The following is a 27,470-nucleotide window of genomic DNA, read 5'->3' on the forward strand; positions in this document are numbered from 1 at the left end:
CGCTGGCTAACGGCACCGGCGCGCCTCATAAAGCAGCGCCAACAAGCTCCATCACACCGCCAGCATCTGGCTCCCTTAGAGACCCTACACACACACATACGCGCACACACACGCACACACACACACACACACACAGACACGCACACACGCGCACACACCTTAAAAAGTATGAGTAATACTCCACTGGGATCCATTACATAATTCCCACATTTTGTGTTTTTGTTCTAGGCCTTGACATTGGTAAAACATACGGATTAATCACAAATAATTTACATACCACAACCTCACAAATAATTTACAGGCACAAGACACAAGGACAAAAGCACACTTTTTTCTCCAGAGGACACACACACACCACCCTCCTCAGGAGTAGAGTGAAAAATGTGTGTATGTGTATATGTATGTGCGTGTGTGTGTGTGCGTGCGTGTCTCACCCGTCCAGCTTTCTGCTGCAGCTTGCTGACAGGCCCGTCGGTGACGCAGAAGCCGTCTAGCTCGGAGGAGGAGTCGCGGTTCTTGTACTGGAAGCCGTCGATGCAGCACTCGATGAACTCCATGTTGTTCTGGGTCAGCGTGCCCGTCTTGTCTGTGAACACGTACTCCACCTGCAGGGACACCACAGCAGCATGTCAGGGGCTAAGGCCATGAGCGCGCGCACACACACACACACACACACACATATACGCTAATACACACACTAATCTCAGACTCTGACAATAAGGATGGGCCATTAGTCTCTGACTGAAGGACTGCTAGCATAAATCAGGTTAACGAAGCATGGCCTTTAATTTGAGGTAATCATCTTGTGAACCATCTGCAAATGATCTATGCTCTCTCTAGGCGTTGGACCAGGCGCGCGCACACACACACGCACACGCACACACACACACACACACACACACACATCTGGGCCCCTTCATGAGCAGCTCCTCTCTATTGACCCAAACAACACGCCACAGACAGGCCAAGACAACTACAAATCATGATAAAGTGGCACTTCAAGATGCCTGAACATGTAAGTTGACAAACGTACTCTAGAGACATAGATGAGCTATTTCACCACCTGTACAAGGTCAACTATTTCATTAATGAACTATTCTTTCTACATTCTTTGATTTCAGTCCATGTACATGCATGATGCACTTATAAGAGAATAAAGTCAAAGTGTCTGTCTGACACAGGTGTAACAGCAGGCCGTATCTATGGAGCTAGGGTGCTACCTGGCCCAGCTCCTCGTTGAGGTCGGAGGTGTTGACCAGCGCGCCCTCGTTTATCTCGGGGTCGTAGAAGTCGCTGTCCCAGGTGATGAAGAAGGAGCCCAGGAACTTCTGCATCTCCACGGTGACATACATGGACACGGGGATGATGAAGTTGAACAGCACCATGAAGGACAGGAAGTCTGTAAACATCTTGAGGAACTGCACCATGGACACATACACACACACACACAAACACAAAACACACACACACAATTAACGCCACAGTGGATTATCAACTCCGATATATAGTCCACCTATTGTTAGGTCAACAAACAATGTCATCAACAGTGGTCAGAAGGTACAAATAAAGGCAAGAGGAAAAAAGACAGATTAGAGTTGGAGTTGGAGTTGATTAAGTGAGCTTCCACACAGAGGCATGAAGGCAGGCACAGCTCCTGCTCAAAGGCTCCCCAAGCATGAGTGGCTCAGCTCATTATGGTTATTTAATTAGCCTGTGCTATCCCATAATGACTTCTCCTCGTCTTAATGAGTGCACCTCGGGGGTGCGGAGGGGATGGTGCCCCCCTCCCCCTCTGCCCACGCCGAGCAGTGCATTAGTGGCCAGTGGTGGACGCTGCTCTGCTCACCCTGTTGGTGTCCCTCTCCTTCTGGGTCTTGTGGTTGTACCAGGGCTCGTCCTGCCCCTCCTTGCTCTGCCACCAGTACTTGAGCGTGGTGCACACCAGCGCCTTGCTGATCAGGATGCACAGGTACACCAGCAGGAAGCCGTTGATGGACCTGGAGGAGGAGCGCACGCGCACACACACACACACACACACACACACACACACACACACACACACAGAGAGAGAGAGAGTGGGGTCAGGGCAGCATCTCTCTCCTTCCCCAGGCCTGGGTGCTGGCCAGGGTGTGTGTCTGAGCCAGCTCTGCTCCTCCCTCTCTCCCTGATGAGGCTAAAGCAGGCAGCACCGAGGGAGCGGCCAGATCACTCAATAAGGGCTGGCAGCCAGACCATCGCCCTCCTCCATCCCTCCATCCCTCTCTCTCTCTATCTCCCTCCCTTCTTCCCCACACTTACTTCTCCACAGCAGAGCGCTTCTGGGACTTGCCCTGATAGTTGAGTGCCATCTTGGTCTCCATGCCGGTGTACACAGCTACGCCTGCAGACCAGGAACACACCACACTTCAGTTTACACTTCCACACACACACACACACACACACACACACACACACATCAACGTAATAATCTCAAAGATAAACTACAAGTTCCCACTGGACTTAAGGGAGAGGAGCTAGTCCACCCTTATGCATAGTCAAGGGTCAACAATGACACACACAATAGTACAGAACCACCATTTCAACCAGTGCTGCTCAGGAAGACAGCACAATTACGATGGTTTATCCTTTAAAGATCAAATCGGTAGTGGACACAATTTCCATTCATGAATAATAACAATGGCCGCAGGCCCCCATAGATTACAGCGCTGAATGGCATCCATAGTAAAGGGAACTTCACATCCTGCAATTATGGGAGTTCACAGCGTCTGACTCATGCGGATTACTCATGCTCTACAAATCTTGTTTACCGCAAATCTTCTCCGTGTTCTTTAATGTGGCGCCTTTCAGGAGCAGGTTCTCTGGCCCCAGTGACCTGCACAGACAACAGGAAAGGGCTGAGCTTTTTACACACACACACACACACACACACACACACACACACACACACGCAAACACAGCATCAAAAACACATGCTATCCTGCAGGCAATTCCAGCAGTCAGGTCCAGCTGTTCTGGGAACACAGACATGAGAGCCCTTCTTGGCACTGCGGCGGGCCATTCTGGTGAAGTGGAAGAGTTGAGCATAACAACCTCCAGTGGCTGTCTAGCACCGCCGCCTCTAGCTGAGAGGGTCAGACAGGGCAGTGGAGAGCTCCTGTGCGGGGAGGGGGAGAGGGAGGGGGAGGGGGGGGCTACGGGCCCTCTTGACTTTGGCCCGCGCTGACTTGTGCATGGACAAGGCGCGTGACCAAGTGGCCGATGACAAATGCCTTCCCCCAGCATTTTATTTAATGTCCAGCAGGCGTCTGAGGCCATGCCAGGAAGCCTTTACTTAAACACCTACTGGAGTTATGGATCAATGCAATAATGACAGCCGCTCGCTGTTCGGGGAAGTGGACAGAGCTTAAACGGGCAACACACACACACACACACACACACACACACACACACACACCGCCTCTCACACACACACACACACAGACACAAACTCACCTTACAAGGGTCTCCTGGTCAGTTTTGTAGATGTGCATTCGACCATTGAACCTACAGGAGATACAAAGAATATTCATTTACTCTTGAAGGGCTCAGTAGCACTGTTGACCACTGCATGGGCTACTGACGTGCTCAGGTATGGCGATCACATCATGTCCCATTCACCTGAGATGAGCCACATCAGCCCCTCCCACCCCCAGTGTGATTGGAGACACTATAGTGTTTGAGGAGAGGGAGAGGGAGCGGGCCCTGAGGAGAGGCTGCTCTGGCAGCAGAGACTGCGCTGGACACACGGGCGCCCTCCAAAGCAGAGCACCAATTACTGGCGAGATGCTCATTGGGAATGACCCAGCAGCCTGGCTCTCTGGCAGGGCCCCTTCAGAAGAGCCTCGTCTGGGGGAAATGGATTCTGAGCGGGCGACATCTGGCGCTTCATCTGCCCGGAATACCAGAGTGCGGCCGCAGATGGACATCTGCACGCAGTAGCGCCAGGCCGTCAATAGGTGGCACCAAAGGCTCAAACGCCCCCAAACGGCAGGTCTTAAGCCTGTGGATGATTTTTGGGTCATTATGGTAACGGTCACTGCTGGAGATCGCCCCGCTGATCCTAAATCAGGGGCTGCTGGATGTCATTAAGTGGAGCGAGGCTCCGTAAGGCCTGAGCGGGCATCTCTGGCCAGTCTCATTACGGAGCAGCGCTCAGCCCTGGCGTGCACACACACACTTGCAGGGAACTTGCTCAGCAAGTCCCACATCCTGTAAACAGATGGGCTCAGATCCATCAACAACAAGCACCCCATTAAGGGGGGGTGGACAAACGGCAGAGAGGTCGGAAACGTTTGGAGTTGAAGTACTATTGTGAGGGAGAGAGAGAGAGAGTGGGGAGGAGCGACCGTGAGAGGGGGATAGAGAAGAACAGAGAACGACTAAAGGAGCAATGACTGAAAATGACAGGGGAAAAAAAACAAAACAAAACAAAAAAAAGACAGAGAAAAAGAAGAACAAGAAAGACAGGAAGGAACAATAGAAGCTAGCATGGAAAGGAGGAAGGGAGAGAGTGAACGTGAGCAGGGAAGGTGGGGAGAGAGTAAACAACATGGCGGGAGATGAAAGGGAGAGCTGTGGGTGTGCTGACGGAGGAGGAGGAGGAGGTGGAGGAGGAGAAGGAGAAGGAGGTGGAGGAGAAGGGTGAGAGCTGACGGGGGACGAGGACGTACTTGTAGAGGTCAGGCTGTGGCTGTTCACACTCGATGGTGGCGCTGAGATGCTCCAGCTCCTTGTCCGTGTCTGGCACTGTGTAATGTGTCTGCAGGGACACACACAGATGAAGGGAACGTTCAAGGGGGTTGGCTTAGGGCTTCAAAGCAGGCGCGCACACCAACAAACCAACAGCACACTCGCACCGGTCACTGAGGACATCGAACGCGGCACACAGCACAGAGCGCTAATGAAAATATCTGGGTCAAGCACCTAAAAAATCGCAAAATCAAAACACAGTGCGAGAGGAAAAGCTGAGGCCGCCTGTGTCCTGCCAAGAAGGAAATCAAGCAGCGCGTGGCCCTGCATTCCAGAGCAGCCGAGCGTGGCGGCCAGCGAGGCATCCAGCACGGCGTCCAGAGCAGCGTCCAGCCCGCGGAGAGAGAGCAGGACGGAGGGGACGGAGGGGCTGGGGGGCTCGGAGCGCTCACCTTGTGGTTGGACTCTCCGTCCAGGCTGGCTGTGGTGACGAAGCAGGTGTCGGTGTCCCGACTGGACTGCAGCAGAATCAGGTCACAGGGAAAGGTCTCGTCCTCCACCACCTCCACCACATCTCCCACCTGCACACAACACGCACGCAAGCGACCACACACACACAGACACACCCACCCACAACATACACAACACACACACCAGACACAACACACACAACAGACACACACAGCAGCTTAGAGACATGAACACAGCTGTGCACAGATGTGTTAACTGATATAACAATACATCCACATGTGGTCCATATGGCCCACCTGGATATGATCAATGTCATCTCACATCAAGCCAGCCTTTAACTACCCTGACAAATCTGTATCAGTTTCATCTCCGACATCCCCTCCGCGTACACGGTGCAGCTCTTTCCACTACAATAGCGAGCAGGTCTAATGTCACGCTTGTGCGCTGTGGAGCAGGTGTCTCCTCTTTTGCACAGCAACAGTTCCCCCCTCTCTTCCTCAGCCCCGGCTGCATCTCCATATACACGGAGGCAGATAATAGAGCTACAGCGCCAACACGCACACACACCATGACTCAGCACTTATGGCCGAGCAGGGAAATGTGAGTGGTCAGCAGCGTCCACCCCCGTGTGTGTGCCACTAGGCCCGGCGCCAGCGCTCCCGGAGATGAGGCAGGTGCGCCCGGCGCCCCGGGGCCTGCTGCTGCCTCAGGACTGCCCCCACGGAGGCCGTCCGCCTGCCCGGCCTCGCCTCCTAACGAGCCCTGATTGGCTGTAACGAGCCTAATTAATTGAGATGGCTCGGGTGCCACGTCTTCATTTAACAGATGGCTTAAGGTATTAGAGGGACCTCGGGGTGCTGATGGGGCTCTTAGAGGAAGTCTTAGAGCTGCTCTTTACGGCCCCTGTGCGCACATGCACACACACACACACTTGACAGAGTGCTGAATTCCTTACACAGAAACACAAATATTTACTTACACAAGCAAAGAATGAATGGAAAAAGCACTCGGCACACAGAGACATCCCAAATCTGAACACACACACACACACACACACACACACACACACACACACACAGAGAGAGAGAGAGAGAGAGTTCAACGAGAGTGAGGCCTACCTTGATCTTCTCGCTCTCCTTGCGTACTCTACCCCCATTCTCCAGCACCGTCACTAGGTACTTATTCACCTCCTTGTCCGCCTTGTGCCGCAGCCAATCCTCATAGCCCTGAGAGAGAGAGAGAGAGAGAGAGAGAGGGAGAGGGAGAGGGAGAGGGAGAGGGAGAGGGAGAGGGAGAGGGAGAGGGAGAGGGAGAGGGAGAGAGAGAGAGAGAGAGAGAGAGAGAGAGAGAGAGAGAGAGAGAGAGAGAGGGAGAGGGAGAGGGAGAGAGAGGACAGACAGGAAGCACAGAGAGAGACCACAGGAGGTAAGTTTAGAGCAGATTATACAGGATTAAGAAACTCATCACCCCACCCTGAGGACTCCAACACTTTCCAAACTGACCCGGTGGACGGAGGTGATTCAGCACACACTGTGGGCCCCCCTGTCCAGAGAGCCGAGTGTGAACCTTCCTGGGAGCAGTGACCCCGGGATGACCGCTGTGGGCCACCCCAGCCCTCTCACATGTCCACACACTCATCAGGGGGCTATGGGAGAGAGAGGCTCGCGGCGCGCTGACTCACCACCAGTGGGGCCTATTGTGCAGCGCTGCTTTAGCCGGACGCTAATTTGGGACGCCGGTCCCTTGGATGGGCCTTCTGGGTGACTTGGGGACTGAGATGACCGCTTTGATAGGTCCCCCCCCCCCGCGCCCCGGTTTCCACACTTCAAAAGGCGTCCGCCCACCCCCCGCTCCCGCCGGCCAGTGTGTGTGTGGCCGGGCCAGATAAGTGCGCGCGCGCCCACCCTCCATTGTCCAGCCTTCAAAAGCCCAAACAGCAGGAGCCACCACAAAGTCAATCCTGAGACAATACATCTGAAGAACAGAGTGTGTGGCGTAGGCCTGTGTGTATTGTGTGCATGTGCGTGCGCGTGTGTGTGTGTGTGCGTGTGTGTGTGTGGGGACATGTTTGGTGAGTTGTTGTGTGGGAACAGGCTAGTTTGTGATCAGATTTTAACGCAGATAAAAAGACCTTCTCCTTCCTTTTTTCCAGCCATTTTCCCAAAAGCTGCTCAGCAGCACTAAAAAGTGCCCGAGCAGCAGAGCTTGAGTTAAGGCCGGTGACGGAGCCCAATAAAGCCTCCGCTCGGCCTCTTAGTGGACGCAGCAGCACACACACACGCACACACTCACCTCTCCGCACGCACCATCAGGGTGCAGTGAATGACTGCATGAGAGCAGACGAGTGGAGAGATATGCGAGAGAGAGACACTGGTGTCTGACAGAGGTGGGGTGGGATGTGGGGTGGACGGGGGGGTCACTCACCTGTTTGATGGCGGTCACTGTGATCACAAAAAACAAAGGTAAGCCACTCGTGACTGGGCTGGTGGGGGTGTCCACAATCACCTGGAGGGGTAACACACACACACACTTTAGTTTATACATTGATCCCCTTCACCTTATCCCCTTGCAAGAACTCACAAACACAAACATCAACACATCCCTTCACACACACTCACACATAGTGTATTAGTGCCAATCCCATTATTGTGTGTATCCGTAGACACATGGCTGGTGTTCTGTCTGCTGAGCAAGACTGTGCATGTACTGTATAGAGCCTTAAGCACACCAGTCAGTCACTCCAGGTGGCTCTCATCAGGGACCAGTGCACGCCTGGGACCTCACTGTGTACAGACATGTCTTCTCCTGCCCGTCCCATCCCACACACACACACACACACACACACACACACGTCACAGTGGCTTTGAGGTCTGGGAGCATTTTTTCCCACCCTGGTCTGAGCTGGCTGACTGGGAGGCAGGTGAGTGAGTGAGTGTGTGTGAGTGTGTGTGAGCGTGTGAGTGAGATAACGCAGGTGCTGCAGGCTGATGAGGTGTGAGGGTGGGGCTCCCTTGCCAAACCACAATGCCACCAGCCACATGAGCAACATGAGCAACGCCACCAGCACCTCCACTCTCACTCTCGCTCTCACTCTCGCCCGGGAGCCACTCCAGAGTGTGAACGTGTGACTGTTGGTCTGCAGGGCTCCTTATCGCAGAGAGCGCTCGTGTGAAAGAGGAGCGTTTCTCTCCTTTCTTTTTTATCCTCTCTCTCCCTCGCTTTCGTTCAGTGATCACTGTCTGGGGAGAACCAGAGTGGAACCCACACACTGCCCCCCCAGGCAAGCCAGGGAACGAGAGTTTACATGGCACGGCAAACACACACACGCATACACACATACAGCCACACCACAACTATCTGTGTGTGCTCTGAAAGAGCCAAGAGAGAGAACAGACTGCCACACAGCAGGAGGAGGGGAAGAGAGATGGCAGAGAGAAAGATAGAGGGATAGAGAGAGAGAGAGAAAGAAAAGAGGGAGAGAGTGAACGGAAGGAGAGGGGCTGATCCTGAACTGGTGTGCTTTTCCACACGGTGGGAGCCAGGTAATCCCCTGCAACCAGCTGGAAACAGGCCACCACATTAGCACGCAAACACACACACACACACACACACACACACACACACACACACACACACACACACACACACAGGCATGCGTAAACAGTCTAAGACCTGTTTTTCTTAAATGATGGTCACCAACTGGAGAGTAAGGCCCGTTAATCCACAGCAGCCTGCCTAGACTTGCCCCTCACACGGCCACCCCCCCAAACACACACACACAAACAATCCCTTCCAAACTCAACGACCTTTAGCGCGCTTATGAGGTGGATTTACACACCGTTTCTGTGCCACAGCGCTCCCATAGACAAATGTGGAAACACAGACAGACAGAGACAGGCCCATAAACAAACACACAGATGCACAAACACACTTAACGGTGAAATGACCTTTTCACATTCAAGTCAATAAGGATGGAATTCAAGTCCACTCCCCGGCCCAGAGAGTCAAAGGTATGTTTGGAGATGTCTAATGCGCTCCCCATCTCTCTCTCTCTCTCACATACACACACACACACAGGCACACACACACACAGGCACACACACCGGCACACACACCGGCACACACACACAGCTGCTCAGTGTGGCGAGTGACAGTACCCAGCAGACAGGGCTTTTCCTGGTAAAAGCCGCCCCCTCATCACCCAACTAAATAAATAAAGTCTTTTCTCTCTTCTTCTCTCTCTCTGTAGCATCCTCCAGCACTCTCCCCGGCCAGAGCAGAGCAGAGCAGAGCATTACCTCTGGAAATGAAACCACTTTGGCCTGTCAGAAAGCCGGGGGAGAAAAAAAAGAAAGAAAAAAAGGGGGGAAAAAAACAGGGAGAAGACTTGCAGGTGTTTTAAGGTGAGAGTGCCGCACCCACTAAACTCTCCTCTATCCCTCTCCTCCCTCTCCTCCCTCCCTCCCTCTCCTCCTGCGTCTGGTTTGGGGGTTATTACGGTGCTGGGTGCTCTGGGGCCCTGACCCTTGCTGGGGGAGCGGCTGTTTCGGCGGGGGGGTGGGGGGTGTGGATGGGGGGGTTAGTGGCGGCTGGTGGCATGATGGATGGGCTGCGGTGCTGGCCGGCTCCCCCCCCCCTCCCTCCCCTCCCTCCCTCCTGCCCCGTGGCCTCCCGTAGTGGGCCGGCGTGCTGATGAAAGGCCTTTGTGAAGGCGAGCCGGGCCGACGCAGAGCAGAGCAGAGCCCACCGCAGCACCACAGCACCACAGCACACGCAGCGCAGCACACCACGGCAGCAGCGGCAGCAGCAGCGGCAGCAGCAGCGGAGGGTGAAGGCTACAGATGCGGCTGGATGGGCCGGATGATGAAGTGGACAGTCAGGCAAGATGGAGTGAATCCACGCGCTCTCCAGATAGCGTGGGAGGGAATTGCTTCAGGCCTCGACAGGCCCCACAACATGATGCCCTCGTGACCCCCCAGCCCAAACACAACTCAGCCGGGACTTTTTAAACGCGTGTGCTGAGCACTGCAACATGATCTACTGCAATACATTACGCGTCACTCTTGGCAGCGAGTCACATGCAGAGAGCAGAGCTTTGTCAACATTTGTTTAATCTAATAAAGTTTTGCCTTGTTCACTTCAAAAAGGCTCTGCACTGCCATAAGGGGAACTGTGCAGCAGAAATAATCTCATTTCCAAAAGGAGAGGCTCACCAATGCAATCAGTGCACAGTTAAAACTAAACTAAACAACGAAAGGCAGATATTTGGCAGGATCCGATGTGCAGACCCTCGCGGGCATCAACTGCGTCCCTCCATTAGAGCATAAGAGGGAACATGGCGCAGCTACACAATGGCATGGCAGGAACCGCACCGCCGCTTAACTGCTGAAATTTATGACCTCTTCACAGAACCATTGTGATCAGCAGTAGTGTCATGAACTGGGCCTTGCTGACGCTGGACAACAGTCTTTTATGGCCAAACTTCTGCTTCTGCTGGCGTGCGCGTGTGTGTGTGTGTGTGTGTGTAAGGCGAGTGAGAGAAATAATGTGTCAGAGAACGAGTATGAAAGACAGTGTGTGTGTGTGTGTGTGTGTATGAAAGTGAATGAGTGAAAGTATGATGCACCATTTCTGCTTTTCCAAAAGTCAGCTGAAGTTCAGAGATGTGTACACTACACACCCCTACCCAGATCTACACACAACTACAAACTATTGCACTACAGCCACAAACGCTGACGCACCAGCTAACGACCTACAGAGTTCACACCTAGCACACTCGTACTCCACAACACGCTGCCTCTCTTCCAACAGCCCTCCTGCTGCTCCACACAACAGCCCTTCCCAAATCCCATTTTACTCTCTCTCTCTCCATCTATCCATCTCTCTCTCTCTCTCCATCTCTCTCTCTCTTTCTATTTGTCTATAGTCTCTCCTTTTCTAGATCATATTCTCACTGCTGTTCATGGCTTCTTCTTAGTCAGGAGTGTGCAATCATACATGTGTGCACTCACATAGACAGCCTTAGTCACACACTCACACAAACACACACACACACACACACACACACACACACACACACACACGGGTACATTCTGAGGTACATCCCTGCCAGATCGGTGTCAGAGTGTTCCTGTGAAAGACAGAGATCTCCCACCCACTCGCCTGCTGTATTGTGTCATCCCCCTCATGCCCTCCCTCATTCTCCTCTCCTCTCCTCTCCTGTCTCTCCATCTCTCTCTCCCATTCTCCTCTCCTGTCTCTCCCCCTCTCTCTCTCTCTCCCTCTCTACCATTCTCCTCCTCTTCTCCTCTCCTCTCCTGTCCCCCTCTCTCTCCCTCTCTCCCTCCCTCCTGCTCCCAGCAGATCCCAGTGGAGGCACGCAGGGCTATTTTTAGCGCCGCGCTGCTTTTTTATCTGCCCGTGTCTATTTGTGGCTCCCTACAGAACTACAGAGGGCTTCCTGCCTCCTGACGTCAGCAATGCAGCGCTGCAGAGAGAGGGAGAGGGAGAGAGAGAGAGAGAGATGGAGAGAGAGAGAGACAGAGAGATGGAGAAAGAGAGAGGTACAGGTAGAGGGAGGGAGGGGGAGACGGGGACAGAGGGGAGATGCAGAGAAAAATAGGGGCAGAAATTATGAAACAAGAGATAAAGACAGAGGGAGAGGAGAGACGGGAAAACAAGAGGATTGCTGCCAACACAGACAGAGACAGAGACAGTGAAAGACATGAGAGAGAGAGAGAAAGAGAAAGAGAAAGAGAAATAGTGAGAGAAAGAGAGAGTGTAATAGTGAGAGAGAAAGAGAGAGCAATAGTGAGAGCAAAAGGGAGAGAGGTGAAAGAGAGAGTAATAGTGAGAGAAAGAGAGTGTAATAGTGAGAGAAAGAGAGTGTAATAGTGAGAGCAAAAGAGAGAGAGAGCAAGAGAGAGAGAGAGAGTCAGAGTGAAAGAGATCTGCACTGGGTTTGTGTGTGTGTGTGTGTGTGTGTGTGTGTGTGTGTGTGTGTGATGGTACATTTGCATGTGGGCCTCAGGAGACAGAGGCTGCTCTATTTCTGTAGCTCTGATGCTGCCGTGAGGTTCCTCCGTGACTGCCACGTGTGTGAGTACTGTGTGTGTGTGTGTGTGTGTGTGTGTGTGTGTGTGTGTGTGTGTGTGTGTGTGTGTGTGTGTGTGAGTGTAAGGGGGAGCAATGCGGGGGACCCTGAGCAACTGGCATAAGTGCTGGCTTAGTGGAGCACAACCAGCAGCGCACTCGTAAATACAAACAATGACAAACAAAACACCTCACATGCATCACAGTATGTCTCACACACGCACACACACACGCACACAGCACCAATATAGAAAGTGCACTTCTAACCGAGAGAGAAAGAGCTGCTGCACGCCACTTGACTGAGAGTGAGCAGACAGCAGCACAGTGGAGCTCCAGTGCTGACCCAGGCCTGAGTGGAGTGGAGCGGAGGGGAGGGGGGGGAGTGGGGCGCCGCGGGCCCAGCAGCTGGGGCCGGTCTCTGGGCCTCTCCACTGGAGCCGGGCCCATCCAGAGCAGCGCAGCGCCGCACAGCCTGCAGTGGGAGCTGGAGTTGACTTAAGGCCCGCTGGGCCTGGCTGTTGTTTGGGGTTAGAGCATAGGGGGAGCTAGAGGTGTGTTTACACAGCCTATCATCACCCACGTCATCACTGAGCACTTTCTGTGTGTGCGTGTGTGTGTGTGTGTGTGTGTGTGTGGCACCACCAATACACACAGAGACATTGAGCCAACAGCAGCTTGGCTGCCTCACACTGCTGTGATCCAAATACATAAACACACATACAAACACACACACACACACACACACACACACACACACACACACACACATATCTCCCCTACAAATCAGTTTGATGGAAACCATGGAGCACAAACGTCATTTCCAGTTCAGTTGGGTTTCAGTTAATGCAGTAACAGTATCTGTTTGGGAGGATGAATCATATCAGCAGCCCAGCCAACACACACACACACACACACACACACACACACACCATTACACAATCAAATGGTAAGAGGGCAGAACCTCACCGCACACCTGTTCACACAATCACTCACTCACACACACACACACACACACACACACACAAACCACTCACCTGGACTAGGAAGATGATGAGGAAGTAGAAATTGGCAATTCTCCTGAACTGCTCGAACAAGTTCTTTGGCAGAAAGTTCCATACTGTGTACTGCAAAACAGAAGGGGGCGGGTGGGGAGGGGGGTTGTGGCATAGGAATTAAAACACACGCTGGAACCTAATTACATGCTGCTGGTAAACAGCTGAAAGCCCTTCCCTTTCCTCCCCTCAACCAAGTTCACAGGCACGCATGCAAAACCAGATCAGGGACTGAGCCGTCGCTGAGGCAACAGTCCCACAGCCTAGTACACAACTACACATCTCACATCCAGCCCTCGCCGCTATTACGCTCGTGTGTTGTGACTGAGTAGAGAAGAGGAACAGAGGAACAGCGGGGAAGACAATAGACGTAGTGTGGCAGTTGGGAATGGGAAGTGCTTCATGGTGAATAGTTCTGTGTGTGTGTGTGTGTGTGTGTGTGTGTGTGTGTGTGTGTGTGTGTGTGTGTGTGTGTGTGTGAGAGTGACCTGGGAGATTGGCCCTGTGGTGCCCGCAGGTAGAGCATTGATTTGGCTTAGCCACTTATCTGCCTAATGCTACGCGCCCCGGAAAGCTGAGCTGATTACCTTCTCCAGCCCCAGACTCAACTCCGACAGACACAGCAGCGCTGGCTCCCCTGCCCTCTCTATTCCCTCTCCAGCAGGCCACGGCTGCTTATACCCCGCCGCACTCACAGGAAGGCAGGAAGGCTTCTCTCCACTTACACATCTCCGACACAGAGAACCCAACACCACTCCTAGAGCAGCAGTATCTACGCTAGTGCTAGTACTTCCACATCTCACATCTCCCTCTCCGACACAGAGAACCCAACACCACTCCGGGCGTTTTTCCACTGACAGCGAACCCGTTCTTGAACCGGTCCTGTTCGGAATTCTTTGAACCGTGGTGCTATCTAGTGAACCAGCCCACATTCCCACCAGTTTTGAACTCAACCAAGGGTGCATCATCAACAATGGGTGTTGCATGCAAAATAAAAGCTAATGAGATGCATAAACGGGACAATGATATGAACAGTTGTCTCGTGAAAAAAATCAGTTGTCTAGTTAACGTCTGCTGCTAGTTGACTACTTGAATAGTAACAGTTGATAAGGAGGGGAAAAGCATGGGTTAAGCATTCTCCCTTCTGAATGGTGAAGTGGCACACCCAATGCGGTTTGCAGGGGGAAAAAAATGGTTCAAGCTCCGAACCAAAATTTTGGTCAAAATGCGCCGATGTTTCCTCACAAACGGAGTCGGTTCTCTGTTGGCGGAAAAGACCTTTCCTAAAGGAACCAAACCGTATCTACGCTAGTACTAGCAGTAAACAAGACAGACGCTAAGGAGCAGGTCCACTAGGGCTGCAACAATAATCGATAATTATCAATTATTACAACAGATCGCCAACTAATTGTTTAAACCTTTTATGATCATTTATTTTTAAAGAAAATACCTTGAATATTTTTAACTTTACTTACATTTCTACAACAGTAAAGTAAATATGTTAAGCATGTGGACAAAACAAGACATTTGAGGACATAATCTTCAGCTTTAGGAAACACTGACATTTTTTTTTACCATTGTCTGCCCATTTATTGATAAAACAACCAAACAACTAAATCGAGAAAATAATTGACAGATTTAATTGACTATGAAAGTAAGTGTTGTGGCTCTAATGTACACCTAGAGAAACAGACCGTTGAGAGTATTGGATTCAGAACTTATGATGTTTATATTCATAAATAACTCATGTCCTGATGTTTCTGCTATGTGTTCTTCCACATATGAGATGACTGTTGTCATTTCATTCTGTTCCTGTGTACATCTGTGTGACTGTGTTTAGAGATAAGAGGAAATATCATGATTTTGTAGTTACACTGTTCTGCACAGGTGCAACCCCTGCATCAGTAGCTATCTACTCCGGATTGCCAGGTTGCCACTGATCAGAGTCTGATTCAGTGTGGTCCACGTCAGACGGGATGACCAATGCAATCCCTATCAGCGTGGAAGGACACTTAAACCTTAACTATTTCCTTTTCTAGTTAGAGCAGCTGGAACTATACTCTCAAGTCAGGCATAATAATCCAGTCACGTCTGCTGCAGCTCAACCTTGCTGCTGGAAGTTAGCCTACAGGGGCTATTTCTAGGTGCTGCATGATCTCAATGTGCTGCTGTGCCCATGGTGTTCCTTGATTATTACGCTGGGATGAGAGATATTCCATGTAAAATCAGCCTAGAAAATCACAACTTTTCATTTTCGGTTGGTCTTATTACACTTTCTAACTTGAGAGGACAAGTATTATGTAGGAAAATTACTGTGAATCTTTGTCACTTTTAAACGTGATGCTAGCAGGCGAGATGCTAATGGTCTAATTAGATTCAATGATCTATGCTAGGCTGGAGCTAAAACTGGTATCATCAGACTCAGAGAACGGCTGGATGAACTGGAAAAAGGTACAAATCAATTGTTTAACTCAAGGGGGAGGTGGAAAATGAGTAATTCCCAAAATGGTGGAATATCCCTTTAAATGAGCGGTAGGACCCAGTAGGAGTAAACAACATCATAGGTTTCATATTTACAATGCAAAGTCCATGCAAATGATGCTGATGAGTAAGAGCCAATGCAGCTAGTGATATTTCTGCCTACCATATGTTTCCATTTACAGTCATAAACTGTTCATGAGCTTCCTGAGTTCACAGAATATCCTTCAGATTCTTCATGAACCACATCTTTAGGTGTGTGTGCTATTGTGCTGTAAACATAACACTCTCGGTGGGAGCTCTCTCATTCAAATGCAGCACTCTGGTGTCACAAACAGGGGCCTCACCTTTTCAATATCATTCAGGACTTTTATCTTTGAGCGAAAGCCAGGCAATAAAACGGAGTGATGAGAGCAGGAGGGATGGAGGGGTGGAGTGAGAGGTGCCAAGGAGCGAGGGAGAGGGGTAAGCAGCAGGATGATGGAGAGAGGAGGAAAAGAGTAAACAGCAGACTGAGGGTAATTAAAGTGTGTTTACTGTCCCACCGGAGGACCATTGATTAGGCCATCCTCAGCACAACCCCCTACGCACACTCACACACACCTATAAATATCTTTCTGAGCCACATAAACACAAGCAAAACACACACGCACACACATTCATACACACACACACACACCCCTCCACAAAAGTCTCAGATGCAGATTTAATGCAAAGTCACACTCAGCACAGAGACTCACAGAGAGCCAGAGATGTAAAAGTCCTGCTTCAGAAAGTAAAGGTCCTGCCATATATTGGTTCTACCTGTGTGATTAACACAGGTGATTTCACTAATTACCTGATCTACCTGACTTAAGAGTTGTGCTCATTAAAATCAGCTGATTAAGTGAATGGTTGGGAAAAAAATTTGCAGGAGTTTTAGTTTCTGAAGCCCGACATTTTATACCTCTGCTGAAAGCACAACAGCTGACTTGGGTCTCAAACATCAAACCTGGTTAACTTTGTGAATTGGCTATGGCTGAACACCCCATGACTAGACATTTGACTGTTTAGGGAAAACGGCTCTAGTGCCAACAACCAGTTACTCAAGAGCTTTGCGAAAATTGGACTTTAAAACAGACAAAATTTAAACAGCAGCCCCTAGTCAAATATTGGTCTCCATTTCCTTCTTGGACTTTATGATCTCAGTGAATGTTGATGTCTACAGAATGCACCATGTGGCAAAGGACCATTCGTTTCCACAGCAGCAGATATTATTCTTTGCTCCTCTCTTCATCTTTCAAATCTATGGGGAAAATCTTTATACCTCAGTCTTTGCCTACCTCTGTGACAGCTGTGCTACGCAACACACACACACACACACACGCACGCACACACACACACACACTTCTTTACATCCATTCTTTAAAAGCCGATCCATCCCCAGCTCCCCTGCTCTCCTGCCCCAGTGGGGGAGATTTAGGGGGGGCCATCAGGCCCAGGAAACAGATTGAATGGCCCAGCCCGCCTGCACCTTAATAGCTACCATGTATTTCAGCCGCTGCCCAGGCCTGCTGACAAATCGCGGGCCACCATTGGTGCTGAGACGAGCAGTACTGAAGTGGTGGTGGTGGGGGTCTGATGGAGCGCCGGACAGGGGGTGGAGAAATTTATGAGAATTCCTGAGAGGATAGATGAGGAGGAGGTGGAGGAGGGAGGAGGGAGGAGGGAGGATGGGTGCTTGTGTGTAAAAGAGGGGGAGGCAGGGGTGAAAGAGAGAGATGAGGGCTCTGAGTGAAACAGACAGCAGGAGGGAGAGGGGGTTCGGCATTCCTTTCTGTAGGAGATGTCCAGAACTTTGGCAATATTTTGATGACACAGTCAGGCCAATGAAGCTCATTTGGATTTGAACTTGAACTTGAATGTGAAAAAGACAGAGTGCTCCGGCGAGAGAGGAGACAGATCATGACAGAGAAGGAGCCGGTGCTGACTGGCCAGTCTGGTCCAGGGCCTGTGGGGCGATGCAGCCCGCGCTGAAGAGTCTCTTCACACCTGGAGGAACAGGTGGCAGAGCACCAGGGCGAGTGCGGAATGTGCCGGAGAAACGAGCTAAAGACACGCTGGCTATGTTCCCAGCCCGATGAACTATTCTAGGACTCAAATAGTCAACACCCCCCGTCCCCCACCCCTCCCTCCGCGGTGGCTTCAACAGCATAGTGTTTCATGAAAAGCAATATATTGTGAGCTGATGAAAACAGAGTGTCAGAAAAAGTGCTTTAGAGGGAAAAGTAAATCACAGGTGTACTAAATTTGCCTGGCACAGGTTAGCCATTCCAGCGTTTAAGCAGCGCATTCCAGTTCACACAGTTTAAAGTGGGCCTGGTGGATTAGTTAGCACAACATGATCGGAAAAGTAAAGAGCAGCTGCTGAGGCACCCCGCACGCACGCACGCACGCACGCACGCACGCACTAGGGCTGCAACTAACGATTATTTTCATAGTCTCACGATTATTTTCTCGACAATTTAGTTTTTGACTGGTAAAATGCCATAAAATGGTAAACAAATGTTGATCATTGTTTTCCAAAAAACACAATATGTTCAAATGCCTTGCTTTGTCCACACACCAAAGATATTTAGTTCTGTCATAGAGGAGTAAGCACAGCAGAAAATATTCAATTCAACAGAATGTTTCAGTATTCTCCTTAAACAATTATACAAACCTATCCGATTATCGATTATCAAAATAGTTGCTATAGTCAACAACAAATCAATTATTTGTTGCACACACAGATGCTCTGTGCTTTGCTGCGGGAGGTGTTCTTACCTTGGAAGACACAATCCTGTTGTCACAGAATTTGGGGGGGATGAAGGCCTCGGTGGGCGGACCCTGCCAGGTGCCCACATAGATGGTCCTGCTGTCCACCCTCTTCTCATCCCCTCCACACTGTACAGAGAGAGAGAGAGAGAGAGGTTGAATATCATGTGTTTATTCAACCAGCATCCAACCATTTCAATTGCTGCATCCATAAAAACCTTTAATCGAAACATTTAATATAAACGTCATACATCATTTTTCATCCTGAACTGAAAGAAAGAAAACAAAAGGAAAAGCTGCATGTTGTGACTAAGAAGAATAGAGCAAAAGAGAGAGGGGTAGAAATGGAATAGGTGAGCGAGAGCAGGGAGAGAGGGAACACAGCAGAAACAGAGAAAGAGAGAGAGAGAGAGAAAGAGAGGGAGGAAGAGTTGTCAGTCAGCACATCAGTGAAGCGGCAGCTGCCATCCCAGGATCATGTGGGAGGCCCCACGTCTCCTGAACAGCCGGTGGGCACGTAAACATTTCTCCAGAATGGAGGAGACGCCAGCACTGGGGACCAGCAAACACCCAAACCCATTTAGGCAGAGCCCTCTTCTACCCATGTATGGGCATCCACTGCACCCACTGCCGACCGCTGCCCAACCTACAGAGGAGCGATTCATTTCAGGTTTTTTCCCCAGACCACAGCCCACAGCCACATGGCACCGCTCCGATGCTCTGTTCTCTTCACTGCAGGGATGACAAATGTCTTTAAAGTGCACCAAGTTAAAGACTAAGAGAAATAAAAAATACACCGACTCATGAAATATGAAAAACATCCCACGGGCCACAAATCTGAAAGGGCCGAGGCCGGGGGAATAGGATGCCAGCGGCTGAAAAATGAGCGCAGGATAAAAACAAAGAGATGGGGGGGAAAAAAGCCCGCCTCATCATTTGGAATAATAGGCTTAGTGAGAGGTGCTTGCCAGAGAATGATGAAACTTGCTCAAGACGCCGAGAGCCAGCGCAATCCCTTGAGCATTACAGAAAGAGAGAGTGGGGGGGGGGGGGGCGTAGAGTGCTGCTATGGTGTGTGTGTGTGTGTGTGTGTGTGTGTGCGCGTGTGTGCATGTGTGTGAGTGAGCGAGAGAGAGACAAAAGGTCAGCAAGGCCACGATGGCCGGGCAAAAGTCCTGAATGAGTTGGGGGTTTCACTGGCAGGTGCAGCTCCACTGATGATTAGCTGGTTATACAGTGAAGGAAGAGGTGAAGAGACCAAGAGAGAGAGAGAGAGAGAGAGAATGAGGGAGAGAGAGAGAGAGAGAGAGAGAGAATGAAGGAGGAGGGGAAGAGGAAGAGAGAGCGCAAGAGAGTGAAGGAGGGAAAGAGCTGTAAGATTTATGGACCCCTTTATCTTCTCCTGATACAGAGCCTGGAGGAAGTGAGTATACGCAACCCCTCCACCACACACACACAAACACACACACACACACACACACACAAACAGAGCCATCCTATTTAGTCACATCTGTTTTTAAGTAGATGACACATGTTCGTATTCATGAGTAAGGGCAGTTCTTCATGTGTGTGTGTGTGTGTGCGCGCATGTGTGCGCGTGTGAGTGTGTGTGTGTGTGTTTGTGTGTGAATGCATATGGGCACGTGATCCTCTGAGTGCGAGGCGGATGGTAGTAGACACATTCCACAGGCCTAGAAGGGCCTCCAGGGAGTGTGTGTATGTGTGCATATGTGTGTGTGTGTGTGTGTGTAAGGGAGGATGAGGGCTGGCATGGCGTGGCGAGCCAAGGCGCGGAAGACAGTGGGCGCTGCCAGTGACTCAGCGTCTCTGAATAGGAAGTCTTCCCTGATGCCAGACGGACTGCAGGGGAAACTGCCTTGGGGTCAGCTGCCAGCCTGCCCAGCCACAAGCACCAGCCACCAAGCCATCGGCATTGTGCAGCTGTCCCATCAACCAACACAACCACCCCCCCTCCCACTCCACACACACACACACACACATACACTCTTCCTGCCCGGCCCAACGGAAATGATGTGTCAGTAAGAGCAGAGATTCCTCTCAGCTCACTCAAACACACACACACACACACACACACACACACACACACACACACCTCCTGCTTCCTTTCTCAAGATAGGGGAAAGACCACTTCCTTCCCCCACCTTGCCTCCTCTCGCGCTTCCTGTCTCTTCCTATCTGCGGACTGAGCTGAGTCGAGGTGAGGTGAGGCGCTGCGCGGGAGGCGAGAGCTATTAGCGTCCGCGTTAATAATTCAGCAGCCGTGGGGGAAGAGATCTGCTGTGGCGGCCGCTCCTCCGCACGGCACACGCCGGCCCCACCGACAGCGCCGGCCACCGAGTTCCACCTTCGCACGGAGGAAGGGGTCCGTAACGACACGGCCATAAACGGCATAAACGGCCCTGGGGCGACTTCTTCCGGCCACTCCCGCCATCTCCGAGCGGCGCCGAGGGCCTCTGCTACCTGCGGGCCGACTGAGTGGCTGGTAGCCGAGCGCTGCCAGATAACTGGCTAATCAGATTCACCTCTCACATGCCTGCGATTACGCCGGCCTAATCTCCGCAGAGCAGATTAGGCTGCTGCCGATCTCGCGGGGTATGCGGCATTAGCCACGAGCAGCCCTTATCCGCGCCATTTATCCGCCTCCGTCTTAAGAGTGCCGAGAGCAGCGTGGTGGCGGCCGAGGGCATCGACTTTAGAAGGTTCCGGAGGGGAAGGGCGCGGAACAAGGCCCGGTGTGCTGCTCGCGTCTCGGCCGATCGGTTCAGCCAGTAGGGTTGTGGTGTGCAGCGCGCTGTGCGCCGAGCCTGCTGCCCACTTGGACACGGCCGGCAGGAAAGGCCGGATGGACAAGCAGGAAGGCTGGGGGAGGTGTGAAGAGAGGAAAGGAAGAACAGAACAAAGTGGGAGGGAGGGAGAGAGAGATAGTGACAGAGAGCAGAACACAGAAAGGGCTGCTTAGCCAAGGCCACAGCACAGAGATCTCCAAAAGCTGTCTGGGCTGCGCTGCTCTCCTACGCCCACCCAGACAAGACCCCTCCTCCCACCCTTATGGGAATGTGGAGGGATGAGGGGTGCTTGTCAAAGGGTCGGAGAGAGTTCAGAATGCACAAACTACACCATGTCCTCCCTTTCGCATTGCGAAAGTTTGGCCTAAGTCCTCTCTCTCTTACCGCGCTCCTATAACCTGCTGACTAAGGTCAAGTGAGGCCCAGACACAGCACGTGAAGCAGTACAAAGGCAACCAATGAGCCGGTTTGGGAACATGCGGGCACCCTGCCTTTGTCAGCACTTTGGACCCGCAGACCGGGGTAATATGGTTATGTTATGGTTATGATGTACTTCAGTGCAGTGCTGAACTTCCAGTTTAGCAGATCATTTAACACATCGAGACAGCAACATTTATCTTGTATGGCACACGGTTGGTGCGGTTATCTGTCCAGATAAGCCGACCTGTAGAAATGTGTCCGACTGCGTCTGGTGGAGGAGCAGGAGGAAGCCTCGGGCATACTGAACTGCAGCAAAGAGGCAAAGCCGGAAAATAAAAAAAAATGACACCACCTTTGCTTGAGCATATCTGGCTGAAGCTCCCAAGCTATGGGAGAGTCGGTCCGCTGCGGAGTTGGCACTCTCCAACAGATGGACACTCTCTGCCCAGAGCACACCTCAAACAAGGACGCCAAACCCAAGAGTGGACAGCGGTCACTTCGGGGGTCCTTTAAACCCCAGTAGTTGCTGTGGTGGCACTGCAAGCAAACAAGCCAACAAAGGAGCAACCCAGTGTCCAGTCTGGCTGATGGACTGAACTCTACCTTACTCTTTCATCCCTCCCTCTCCCTCTCCCTCTCTCTCTCTGGGAGTCATTAACCGCAAGGTCTACGCTCCAACAACAACACTGCCTCAAGGTTAGCATCTGCCTATGGTAAACATGAATAGGCACTGGCCCAAACCCACAGCCACAGAGCAGCAGTGGCCTTTCCAACAGGCACTGCGCTTACTGAAGCCACGCACGTGTGCTCCAAAAACAGACACGGCTAAGGAGGACAGCAGGGCAAAGTCCCACAAAAGAGCAAGCAACAGACCATTAGAGGCGGGAAGTGCTGGAGTACAAGCCGGCCCAAGGGTTCGTCTGAGAACTGTAGCCGCGCTGGGAGATCAGTGATTTAGAGGGAAATTCAGTGTTAAATGTAATGAGGGTCAGAAGGCAGGGCCTGCAGCACCCCTTACGTGATCACAATACTCATTCCTCAGCCGGCACCCTCAGCCCTCCGGAGCAGGCGAGCCCAGCGCTAATGCAGGGAGAAATATGATGGAACTGATGAAATTATCTCCGCCTCAGTGTCCGTCGTCTCTCCGCTGAACGGAACCCAAACAAAGAGATTCAAAGGAGGGATGCGTGCGCCAGCAATGATGCGAGGGCAAGTTGTGCCTGAGCGGAGGGACATTAGCCACAGCACAAACAAAGACAAGGGGAGAAATCAATACAACAAACATGCTTTTCCTCAACGGAGAAACTCTTTTTAGCTGCGGTGCTCGCTAGTAAACGAGCCATTACGGAATTAAACAGACCAGGTCAGCGCAATATTAGATTAGCCTTTATGTTTAATCAGTGTTAGCGCCACATGATGTACAGGTAACGCTGCACCATGGAGAACAGCAACTGTTGTGTGCGCCCATGCTGCACGGAACACAATGACTGGTATTGCGCAGCAGCCAAATGCCGGGCGGACTGGCATCAGCTCAGGTGCTACCACGGGCCAAGCGTCTCTCTCCGCTCCCCAGAGCCCGGTGACATCACAATGTCCTGTCTGTGACCGTCCACTATGACAGCCACTCGAGCGCTTGGCATTAATGCTTAACGAGGTCTCACAGACAGACTCCTATTGTGCACAAAGATCAGCAGAGAGGCGAGCCGGAGGCCCCAGACATGAGGACCTGTGTCCGAGCAGGCTACTGACTAAACACACCTTAGTAGTTTAGTTACAGTGAGACTACGGAATGGCATCCTGCATGGGCAGAAATTCTCTGTGAAAAGCCATTAACAACAAGCAAAGAAAACAAACCAAACAAAGAGGTAGAAAGTTCATTTTCTGTTCAGCATTGTGTCCTTTGCTGGAGCACAGCTCTATGCCTCAAAACGTCTTTTTTTGTGCAGTGGCAAATAGTGAAATATTGTCAGGTGCCGCATCAGTTACCCTCACAGGACCCTCAAATAACCAAAAAGAGTCTTGCTCCGAGTGCTCTCTCTGTGTTGGAAACGGGCCTTCCTGTTGCAACAGCCCTGAATGAGTAATGAATTGTGACAAAACAATGTTCTGCCAGACGCCTTTTTTTCCATCCATGCGCTGTGCCGAAATACACGCTTTTAAGATGAAGTGTCTTTATTCCCTTGACTATGATTGATAACATCCCGTGGCAAGCTATGGGAAGGGAATGGATTGTGATATTTCATCGACGTTGCACTTGGTTTGGCATGCGAGCCGAGCAGGACTCACTTTGTCACACTTGTCATCACTTCAGTGACTCTACTAAATTGCGCTTGGTCAGGAAACGTGACAAGAGAGAGCTGCTAACATGTGTCCAAACTTTGATTGGCAAATGGGCTGCCTGGATGTAATGTCACAAGCATAGTTTAGTGCGCTCAACTTTGGACGGCTGACAAACCCGGCAAGGCGAAAAAGGCCGAGAGGAGATCTGTTCTGTGACGTGTTGTAGCTGGATGAGGGCTACAACCAAGCCTAACGATCAAGCTAAATTAGCCCTGTTGAGAATACAGAGATAAAGGCTAACTGTGGACTGCTGGCTATAAAGTGTGATTCACAGCTTGTTACTGTGGCACTATGCTGCTGGGCAGAAAGCGATAAGTTCCTTCTCGTTCTTGAAAATGTTGCTGCTGCTCAAGCCTTTAAAAAAACACAGACTTTTGTTTAGTGAGACTAATTAATTTTAGGTTGAGATAATTATACGCAATCCCATTAGCAGTTACTTTTGACTCCAAACTATGCATCTTGCAACTTTATATTGCAGTTATAATGTGGCTGACTAAAATACAGCTATTACACAAAATGGCGTTACACAAATGACCGCCTCTTTTCAGTAAAGCAGACATTTTTCACTGAAGTAAGCCTTATGGCACCCAGGGTTAATTGTGCTTTGACACATGTGTTAGCTTTGCAGAGCGCGGAGGGGATTTCCTGCACAGTGTGTACATCCCTGCTCCACAATCTCCTTCCTGGAGAGCTGGTTAAGGCCACTAAATGAACATCTGAAGCTCCTGACAGGCTAGTGAGTTTGGACAGGTCATCATCACACTCTGTGTCGGTCACACGCGCTCCACAGCTCACACTCATCTCCCGGGCAGCCACATGCTCTGTTGCTGGGAGCTGATCTAAGCCTGGCCCACGGTCAAAGTGCTGCTCTGTGGTGGTGATTCAGGAGGAGGGCAGGTGGTGGAGCCTCCTCCCAGCCCTGCAAAAACACCAAGCCCTGCAAGTCAAGCGCACAACCAGGCTGCCAAGCAGAGCATGTCCCTGACTTGCGCCACACAGTCAAATGCTCACATGCACACACACACACAGACACACGGTCTTGTGACAGGCGCTTATCAATGCTCACAGAAGTCAGTGCTAAAAGGGCTCAAGCATCAAAGTTAAAGTGACAAGATGGCATGGCAAGAGGGAGACGAGCGAGCGGAGCGGGCAAGGAAGGGAAGCCGAGTGGAATGGAGGGGACAATGAGCTCCTGAGCGCAGCTCAAAGTGGACGTCAGCTGCCATCACTGGGCTGAGGCCTGATGGCTGGCTGGCTGGCTGGGAGGGAGATGTGCTCTGCGGCAGATGGCCGAGCAGGACGGCGCGATCGCTCTTAAAGGCGAAAAGAGAAGGGCAAGAGGGCGGGGATCGCGGCCTTCACCTCACTTTGCATTCTTATTTCCTTTATGCAACAGAGCTGCGCCCAAGTGTTCACCACACCCACAGATGTACCGGCCACCAAGAGAGGAGCACGCGTCTTAACCCAACTGTCAAAAAGAGTTCAAAATGACTTCGATCAGAGCAGCGACTGCAACAACCTTCAGTGAAAGAAAATGTTTGGCTCCAAAATGCTGCATGTGCTCTTATACGCCATTACCTGACCCGATGTTACTCTCGGTGTCCTTCAACTTAGGACAAAGTGGACCCATGGGAGCCAAGATAAATCTGAACAGGAGAGCCGAACATACGTAGGGCCATAAAGACGTAAAACAAAATGATGGAGTATGTTGTGGAGTTTAACACGACACCCCATTTTCCTAATGCAATAGTTGTGACACTGAGACAGATACGTTTCCTCAGACTTATTGAATTAGCTTCCTCCCATGGTGCCCACACCCACCTATCAAAGACAGGCTATTAGAAGGGGCCCCACAACTCAGGTCATTATCTACCCGCTAAACCCAATTGAGCTAACTTTGTTTAAAAACGAGAAGCTACTGATAAGGTCAGGGGGAAAACAACAAGAAATGACAGATGTGCTATGACCTCAGTTTTCTAACTATTGCCAACTCTTAATGTCAACTATGACAGAGGAAAGGGAAACACAAAATGTGCCCCCCTCAACACTTCAGGGGCAAATGAATCGGGTACAAACTCATGTTCACACACAGTTACCTGATGGTAACATAATGCCAAATGACAAGGACACACAATTGCACAAGGTAACATAATGCCAAATGACAAGGACACAATTGCTGTTTGGGCTGGTGGATAGGGAGTGTGTGTTGGCGTGTTTAGTAGCAAAGTGCTGCTCTCTCAAAGCACTAAGAATATTTCAGAAATGAAAGACACTAGCCTGCATTGGGCCCGTGGCCAACACACAAGGCTTGGGAAACAGGACCACAACATGGGGGAATGCGGACTAAATCTCCTCTCCTAGGTCATCTGTGCTACCACAGAACCACAGTGTACGAGCAGTCTTGGACTAAAAACAGCCCCGGCTACATTGTTAAAGTAAAAAATAGCTTTCCGTGTGCACCGAAAGTGGATCCAAGCCCTGCTCAGGGACAGGGAAAGTCCTCTGACGGTTACTGTATGCATCTGCCCTCCAGCAGCATTTCAGCACAAGACTGTCTCTTTGTAAGCTGAAATCATGCATCAACACGGTCGCCTATTTGCAGCAAGAGCGAGTAAGCAAAGTACATGGGTGTGCGTGTGGGTGCGTTGGATGAGGAGTCCACCCCCAGCCACGGCGGTCTCACAATGGCAGATTGTGGTCTCTGTGTATGTAGTCCTTTATTCTTCCCTCCATCACTGGGCCACAGGACGGGGTGGCACAGCCAGCGTATTAATAGCAGCCCCGCAACTTCAACTGAGGACTGGCTGTGAGGAGCTGATGCTCAATATATTTGAGACACAGTGTGTGTGTGTGTGTGTGTGTGTGTGTGTGTGTGTGTGTGTGGCGAGCTTAGAGAATGGCATTGTTTGAGGTACGCAGCTGCAGCAGCAGCAGCAGCAGTTGCAAGCGTACATGGCGTGCTCTCAGCCTGGCCTACATTTGACAGCAGCCTCCCTGGACACCCTGAGAATGGAAAACTCATCCCCACCACACCAGGAAGGATGGGGAGCCGAGCGGAGATGAGAGATGTGGGGGTGAGGTGGGGGTGGGGGTGGGGGTGGGCCAAGGGTGGTGAGGGTGGTGGTGTCAGCCTGGTGCAGTGGAACGCACCACAGACAAGACATGGCAGCTGAGGCAGAGTGTTCTCCTCTCCTGTGTGCCCTCACTGGCTCATCCCTCCATGCACCCTCAGAGCTCCAACTCTAACAGGGTCTCCAGGCTTAGGGCTGGATGGATGGATGGATGG

At 51.2% G+C, this 27,470-nt stretch overlaps 1 protein-coding gene across 4 annotated transcripts in view; it reads right to left on the bottom strand.

The window, feature by feature from the left end:
* The window catches only part of atp11c (ATPase phospholipid transporting 11C), a 56,229-nt gene that overhangs the window by 21,249 nt on the left and 7,510 nt on the right, over positions 1–27,470 (bottom strand). For all 4 annotated transcript variants that reach the window (XM_062524174.1, XM_062524173.1, XM_062524172.1 and 1 more), the window contains exons 2-13: positions 18,627–18,746; positions 13,326–13,415; positions 7,624–7,704; positions 6,318–6,425; positions 5,181–5,309; positions 4,710–4,798; positions 3,493–3,543; positions 2,808–2,872; positions 2,299–2,380; positions 1,847–1,997; positions 1,221–1,418; positions 435–605 (exon numbers count right to left, since the gene is read on the bottom strand). In XM_062524174.1, the coding sequence (XP_062380158.1) occupies positions 435–605; positions 1,221–1,418; positions 1,847–1,997; positions 2,299–2,380; positions 2,808–2,872; positions 3,493–3,543; positions 4,710–4,798; positions 5,181–5,309; positions 6,318–6,425; positions 7,624–7,704; positions 13,326–13,415; positions 18,627–18,746 (1,335 nt within the window). The remainder of the gene's footprint in view (positions 1–434; positions 606–1,220; positions 1,419–1,846; positions 1,998–2,298; positions 2,381–2,807; positions 2,873–3,492; positions 3,544–4,709; positions 4,799–5,180; positions 5,310–6,317; positions 6,426–7,623; positions 7,705–13,325; positions 13,416–18,626; positions 18,747–27,470) is intronic.

The sequence above is a fragment of the Sardina pilchardus genome, chromosome 21 (genome assembly GCF_963854185.1).
Source record: "Sardina pilchardus chromosome 21, fSarPil1.1, whole genome shotgun sequence".
In the NCBI taxonomy this organism is placed as follows: domain Eukaryota; kingdom Metazoa; phylum Chordata; class Actinopteri; order Clupeiformes; family Clupeidae; genus Sardina; species Sardina pilchardus.